General features: G+C 41.4%; 1 protein-coding gene across 1 annotated transcript in view; it reads left to right on the top strand.

Annotated features, from left to right (window-relative positions):
• Positions 1 to 304: 304 nt before the first annotated feature.
• Positions 305 to 8048, top strand: part of kl-3 (dynein heavy chain 8, axonemal kl-3) — a 76388-nt gene continuing 68644 nt past the window's right edge. Inside the window, exon 1 of the mRNA XM_069821407.1 lies at positions 305 to 6901. Within this exon, the coding sequence (XP_069677508.1) occupies positions 308 to 6901 (6594 nt within the window). The 5' untranslated portion in view covers positions 305 to 307. The remainder of the gene's footprint in view (positions 6902 to 8048) is intronic.

Raw genomic sequence — 8048 nt, 5'->3', positions numbered from 1 at the left:
TGCAGATCTGTATGGGTATGTATACAGTCATGAAAATTAATTAGCCAAGAATATGAGTGCATAAATTCACAATACATTTTCAATTTTTGCAGACAAGTTCAAGCTTGCTCTTCTGGTAGAGTCCAATGCATGGAAGATTACATTGGGACGTCATCTGTGTGCAGACTATAAAGTGAAATTAAATCAAATTGTTGATTTCATCAAAGAGAAGTCAAAACAACTGGAACGAAAAGTAAAAGATTTGGATGACGTTCGTCTTGCAATGGCTTGTCTGGAAGATATTCGCGAGAAATTTATCCATATCGACATGTCACTTGGTCTCATGGAGGAAGCATATTCTACATTTTTTTCATTTGAAGTCGATGTTCCTAAAGAAGACATTGATCGTGTGGATACACTGCGTTATTCCTTCCAGAATATGATCCAGGATTCCAAAAACAAACAAGAGGAACTGTCTGAGGTGCAGGCACCTTTCAGAGAAGAACTCTTGAGCAGTGTGGATAGCTTCCGACAAGAAGTGCTTGACTTCGACCGTGAGTTTGAACTTCATGGACCAATGGTACCTGGACTGGCAGCTCGCGAGGCTAGTGACCGCGTTTTACTTTTCCAGGCACGCTTTGATGACCTGTGGCACCGATTTGAGATGTACAGTAATGGAGAACGTCTCTTTGGTATGGAGGTGAATGATTATCCAGTTTTACACCAAAGGAAGAAGGAACTCAACCTCCTCAATAAGCTATATGGTCTGTACCAATCAGTAATGAAATCTATTGATGGTTATTTTGAGTTGCTGTGGTCGGAAGTTGACATTGAAACCATCAATACAGAGTTACAGGACTTCCAATTGCGTTGTCGCAAACTTCCGAAAGGCATGAAAGATTGGCCGGCATTTATCGATCTCAAGAAGAAGATCGACGATTTCAATGAGACTTGTCCATTGTTAGAGCTCATGGCAAACAAAGCAATGAAGGAAAGACATTGGAAGCGCCTCACACGGCTCACTGGGTACAAGTTTGATGTAGACTCAGATACTTTCACTTTGCGAAATGTAATGGAAGCCCCTCTTCTTGAGAACAAGGACGAGGTGGAAGACATCTGTATCAGTGCGGTGAAAGAACAGGACATAGAGGCAAAGCTGAAACAAGTTATTGCGGACTGGTCTGTGGTAGAGCTTGAGTTTTCACCATTCAAAAATCGAGGGGAGCTTTTACTCAAGGGAGCAGAGACAGGAGAGATCATTTCCAGTCTGGAAGACAGTCTCATGATCCTCGGTTCACTGCTTTCCAACAGATACAATGCTCCCTTTAAGAAGGATATTCAGTCTTGGGTGCATAAGCTCAGCAACACGTCAGAGATTCTGGAATACTGGCTACAGGTGCAAAACCTATGGGTGTACTTGGAGGCAGTGTTCGTGGGTGGTGATATTGCCAAACAGCTGCCAGCTGAAGCCAAGCGCTTTGCTAGCATTGACAAGTCATGGGTCAAGATTATGTTGCGTGCGCATGAAGTCACAAATGTCATTGACTGTTGCGTGGGAGACGAAAGTATGGGGCAGTTGCTTCCACATTTGTTGGAGCAACTTGAGTCATGTCAGAAGTCCCTCTCTGGTTATTTAGAGTCCAAGCGACTCATCTTCCCACGCTTTTTCTTCGTATCTGATCCAGCACTTCTCGAGATTTTGGGCCAAGCATCAGATTCTCATACGATTCAAAACCATCTCTTAAGTGTATTTGACAATGTCGCAAGAGTGGAATTCCATGACAAAGAATACGATAGGATACTGGCTGTATATTCGCGCGAGGATGAGAAGATTGTACTGGAGAATAGTGTCATGTGTGTTGGTGGTGTGGAGAACTGGCTAGGGACACTTCTGAAGAGCCAGAAACAGTCACTGGGAGGCGTCATTGCGCAGGTAGCTGCCAATGTCAATGAACCCGAATTTGATCTCCTATATATGGAATACAAACAGCCAGCACAGGTAGGCTTGCTTGGTATCCAGTTTATCTGGACAAGAGATGCAGAACTTGCTCTAATAGCTGCTCGAAAAGATAAGAACATAATGAAGACTACCAACAAGAGGTTTCTGGACATGCTGAACCTTCTCATTGAGCAGACAGTGAAGAACTTGAGTTCCTATGACCGAACCAAATTCGAAACCTTAGTTACAATCCATCTACACCAGAGAGATATATTCGACACTCTTTGTCGACTTAAAATAAAGTATGTCACTGATTTTGAGTGGCTGAAACAGTGTCGGTTTTACTTCGATGAAGAGAAGGATGAATGCATTGTAAGAATTACTGATGTGAACTTCATCTATCAGAATGAGTTTCTAGGTTGCACAGAGAGGCTAGTCATCACACCTCTCACTGATAGATGCTACATCACTTTGGCACAGTCCATAGGCATGTCTATGGGTGGAGCCCCAGCTGGTCCTGCGGGGACTGGTAAGACAGAGACGACTAAAGACATGGGGAGAGCCCTAGGAAAGTACGTGGTAGTGTTCAATTGTTCGGACCAGATGGATTTCAGAGGATTGGGTCGAATATACAAAGGACTTGCGCAATCCGGGACTTGGGGTTGTTTTGATGAGTTTAATCGCATCGAACTTCCTGTTTTATCTGTAGCAGCACAACAAATAGCTATTGTGCTTACTGCCAGGAAAGAGAGGAAGTCCTTTTTCGTTTTTAGTGATGGAGATACAGTATCTCTAAGCCCGGAATTTGGAATATTTCTAACAATGAATCCAGGATATGCAGGAAGACAAGAACTTCCAGAAAACCTAAAAATAAATTTCAGAACAGTTGCTATGATGGTACCAGACAGGCAGATCATCATTCGAGTTAAGCTTGCCAGTTGTGGGTTTAAAGATAATATAAATTTGGCACGTAAGTTCTTCACTTTATACAAACTGTGTGAGGAACAACTCAGTAAGCAAGTTCACTATGATTTTGGGCTAAGGAACATATTATCCGTACTTAGAACCTTGGGAGCACAGAAGAGGGCACATCCTACTGATACAGAAGATACGACTGTCATGAGAGTCTTGAGAGAAATGAACCTTTCCAAACTGGTCGACGAAGATGAACCACTTTTCATATCTCTCATAGATGACCTGTTTCCTGGACTTAAGCTTAGTGTCTCAAGCCATAAGGAGCTGCAGAAAGCTATCATAGTAGCATGCACAGAAGGGGAATTAATCAACTACCCCAGCTGGAATCTCAAGGTAGTTCAGTTCTATGAGACTTCGCTGGTGAGACATGGTTTAATGGCCCTAGGGCCAACTGGGTCTGGTAAAACGACCATGATACACACTCTGATGAGGTCACTTACTGAAATGGGACTTCCTCATAAAGAACTGAGGATGAACCCAAAGGCTATAACAGCGCCTCAGATGTTTGGTCGTTTGGATGTGGCTACAAATGATTGGACAGATGGAATATTCTCCACGTTGTGGCGTAAGACTCTAAAAACAAAAAAGACAGAGTTCACCTGGATTGTATTAGATGGCCCAGTGGATGCTGTGTGGATTGAGAATCTTAACTCTGTTCTGGACGACAATAAAACATTGACACTTGCAAATGGAGATCGCATCACAATGGCTCCAAATAGCAAACTGCTCTTTGAGCCTGATAATGTAGACAATGCCTCACCAGCTACAGTCTCCAGGATGGGCATGGTGTTCATCAGTTCCTCAACGTTAGGATGGTCTCCAATTCTTGAAGGATGGCTGCTCAAGCGATCACAACAAGAGGCTGATGTTCTTCGTCCTCTTTTTGACAAGATCTATGGTGCTCTCCAGACTTTTGTGACCATACGTTTGCATGCTAAGATAGCTCTGTTGGAGTGCATGTACATCCGTCAGTGCACTGACATACTACAAGGACTCTTAGACACTGGAGAAGAGGCAGTAGTGCTTTCAGACCGCCATCTGGAGCACCTGTTTCTTTTCTCTCTTATGTGGAGCTTGGGTGCCGCATTGGAACTTGATGATAGGGATAAAATGGAAGAATTTATCTTGAACTACGAGTATAAATTAAACTGGCCCAAAGTACAGGAAGGTGAATCCATTTTTGAATATTGTGTGACAGATAATGGAAAATGGCAGCATTGGTCAGAACGGGTAGAAGAGTATATATATCCTACAGATTCTGTACCAGAATATGCTTCCATATTAGTGCCTAATGTGGACAATGTGAGAACTAAATTCCTTATATCTAATATAGCAAAGCAGACAAAGGCAGTACTTCTCATTGGGGAGCAAGGGACTGCAAAAACAGTAATGATCAAGGGTTTTATGTCTCTTTATGACATTGAATATCAGCTAAGCAAAAGTTATAATTTCTCCTCTGCTACTACTCCTAATATGTTTCAAAGAACCATTGAAAGTTACGTTGACAAACGCGTTGGTACAATGTATGGGCCACCTGCTGGCAAGAAGATGACTGTCTTTATTGATGACATCAATATGCCTGTTATAAATGAATGGGGAGATCAAGTGACGAACGAAATTGTTCGACAACTGATGGAAATGGGTGGTTTCTACTCCTTGGATAGGCCAGGAGATTTCTCCTACATCAAAGATATCCAGTTCATTGCTGCCATGATCCATCCAGGTGGTGGCCGCAATGATATTCCACCTCGACTCAAGAGACAGTTCTGCATTTTTAATTGCACATTACCATCAAATAAGTCCATGGATAAGATTTTCTCTGTTATCGGTGAGGGCTACTTTTGCACAGAAAGATTCAAACCAGAGATAGTCGAGTTTGTTCCAAAACTGATACCTTTAACTCGAGTAATGTGGCAACAAACGAAAGTAAAGATGTTGCCAACACCTGCAAAATTTCACTATGTGTTCAATCTTCGAGACTTGTCTCGCATTTGGGAAGGAATATTATACATTCAGGACCCAGAAATGCCCAATTTGACGACACTATTGAAACTGTGGGCACATGAATGTACACGTATCATCTCAGATCGCTTTGTCTGTGAAGAGGACCGACAATGGTTTCTTACCAATTTACAACACTGCGCTGAAACTATGTTGGGTGAAGACTATAAAAAATACTACCCAGATGAAGAAACATATTTTGTTGACTTTCTGAGAGAACCACCAGAAGCTACAGGAGAAGAAGAAGAGGATATATCACTAGAACCACCTAAAATATATGAAGAGATACCTAGCATGGACTTTGTGAAGTCGAAACTACAGTCCTACATGATGAGTTTCAATGAGCAGATCCATGGCTTAAAGATGGATATGGTGTTTTTCTACGATGCTATGGTTCATCTCATGATCATTTCAAGGATTATACGATTACCAAGAGGTAACGCTCTGCTGGTAGGTGTAGGCGGGTCTGGTAAACAATCACTGACTAGGCTAGCATCATTCATTGCAGGTTACAAGTTCTTTCAAATAACATTAACGAGGTCATACAATGTAGGAAATTTAATGGATGACTTGAAATACCTTTATCGAGTTTCAGGTCAACAAGGTCAAGGAATAACTTTCATTTTTACTGATAATGAAATCAAGGAAGAACATTTCTTAGAATTTATCAACAATGTACTAAGTGCAGGAGAAGTAGCTAATTTGTTTGCTAGGGATGAACTGGATGAAATCACTAGTGAACTAATACCTGTCATGAAAAAACAGCAGCCAAAGCGACCACCAACTCCTGATAATTTGTATGATTTCTTCATATCAAGGGCAAGGTTCAATCTTCATATGGTTCTATGCTTCTCCCCAGTCGGAGAGAAATTCAGGTCTCGGGCACTCAAGTTCCCAGGCCTCATTTCTGGATGCACCATGGATTGGTTCTTCAGATGGCCACGAGATGCCCTTGTTGCTGTATCACATCACTATTTGAGTAATTTCAAAATTGTTTGCTCACCTGATATAAAAAAGGAAACCATAGAATTCATGGGAGTTGTTCAAGACAATGTTGCTGAGGTATGCCTTCAATACTACGACAGATTTCGGAGACAGACTCACGTCACTCCTAAGTCATTCTTGTCTTTCCTAGATGGCTATAAAAGTATTTATTCCGAACACTTCAACAATATTGGAACAATGTCCAAAGATATGACTGTGGGTCTCAACAAATTAGAAGAAGCAGCCGCTAGTGTGAATGTCCTGCGAAAGGAGTTGGAGGTCATGGAGAAGCAAATCGAAGTGGCGTCTGCAAAGGCTGAAGAAGTTCTGGCAGTGGTGACCAAGTCTGCACAAGCAGCAGAGAAGGTGAAGGCTGAGGTAGAAATTGTGAAAGATCGAGCTCAGAAGCTAGTGGACGAAATTGCTGTTGACACTGCACTAGCAGACAAGAAGTTGGAGGCAGCATTGCCAGCTTTGGAGGCAGCTGAAGCAGCATTGTTGACAATTAAGGCAGCAGACATTTCTACAGTGAGAAAACTCGGGAAACCTCCGTACCTCATCACTCTCATTATGGATGCTGTGCTCATCCTGTTCCAGCGCAAGTTGGAGCCTGTCAAGATAGACCCTGAGAAAGAATTTCTAGTTTCTTCATGGGCTGAGTCACTCAAGACGATGGCTGATACCAGATTTCTCAGCAACCTCATCAACTTTCCGAAGGATAAAATCAATGGAGAGATGGTTGATCTCTTAGGTCCATACTTCGAATACAGTCAGTACACTTATGAAAGAGCCAAAGTCACTTGTGGAAATGTGGCTGGCCTCATTCAGTGGACCATTGCCATGGCAGCATTCTATGCTGTCAACAAAGAGGTTCTACCCTTGAAAGCAAATCTGGCAATACAGCAAGTCAAGCTGAACACTGCACAAGCACAGCTGAATGAAGCACAACGCACTCTTGAAGAGAAAGAAAGGGAACTGCAAATAGTGAAAGCAGAGTTTGATGATGCTATGGCAAAGAAACAGGTGAATAATGCTGACTAATTTCCCACTGGGGAGAACTGAAGTTTAATGTCTGAAAGTTATTTATTTTATTAAATAGCTGGAGTTGCAGAAAGGTCACTTTTTCTGTAGCCTTCCAATAAAAGTTCACAAAATCTTATTTAATTTGTGCCTTGGGATTAAGTTATGTGCAATGAATATAATTCATTTCCTGATGAAAATCTGCACACAGTGGACAGCTGTTTGACTGCTAGAGTCCTAGTCTGTAGAGGTGATGAGCAAGGCAATTATATCCTAACATCAGCCTGATCTTTTGAGTTTCACTTCTTCTGACTTATCCCATCGTTTTTCTTTAGCTGCTTCCTGTCTTTACTTGATGTTTTCTAAATCCCAGACTTTGAATTCCTCGATCTTCCTTCTGGGATGTGTTTCGGGTTTTATTGGAATTTGAATCCATTCTGATTTTTTTTAGGAATTTTAAAAATGTTTGGCATCCCTGATGGTCTCAGATTCTGTGATTTCATTGCAGGTAATAGCTTCAATGGCAGTCTTTAAATTTACTAGGACTATTGCTTTGCTTATTTTTTTCAATTGCATTGTTAAATTGACATTTCTGAGTGCAACTTCGAACAAGTAGACATCTCCAGTTCGCCTGTGGCTTTTCAGAATGAAACATATACTGACATGTGAGGCTATCAAATGCAAAACTCGCCTTATCCAGGTAAATAGATTTGTCAGAAAACAGGAAAAACCGTTATGGATATGGACAGTTTTGCATTTGATAGTAGTTTTCTGAGCTCTATGGGAAAGGAATTAGACAAGATTTGCACAAACCGACTATATCAGTAGATAGAGAGCTGCAAGAAGTACAACATCCCATATGTATCTCATTTTTTTTAAATTTTGCATAAGGCGAGTTTTGCACTTGATAGCCTCATACAGTATGCATTGATGGAGTTTATTGATATACATTTTAGCTGCTAATGGTCATGGGAAATTGAGGTACAAATTCGAAGTTTGAACTTCAAAGACATCAATATATATTAACATATTTGCTGATTTATCAGTCTTAATGGATGAAAATGTGGCAGTGGGTAAAGCAAGCCACCAGCATTCATAAAGTGATCAAAATAGAACTTTGCAGTGCTCCATGAGCAACTGATGTAGAAAG

This window comes from Periplaneta americana, chromosome 3 (assembly GCF_040183065.1).
Source record: "Periplaneta americana isolate PAMFEO1 chromosome 3, P.americana_PAMFEO1_priV1, whole genome shotgun sequence".
Classification (NCBI taxonomy): domain Eukaryota; kingdom Metazoa; phylum Arthropoda; class Insecta; order Blattodea; family Blattidae; genus Periplaneta; species Periplaneta americana.
Note: the sequence above shows the minus strand (reverse complement) of the source record. Positions and strands in the feature narration are given on the sequence as shown.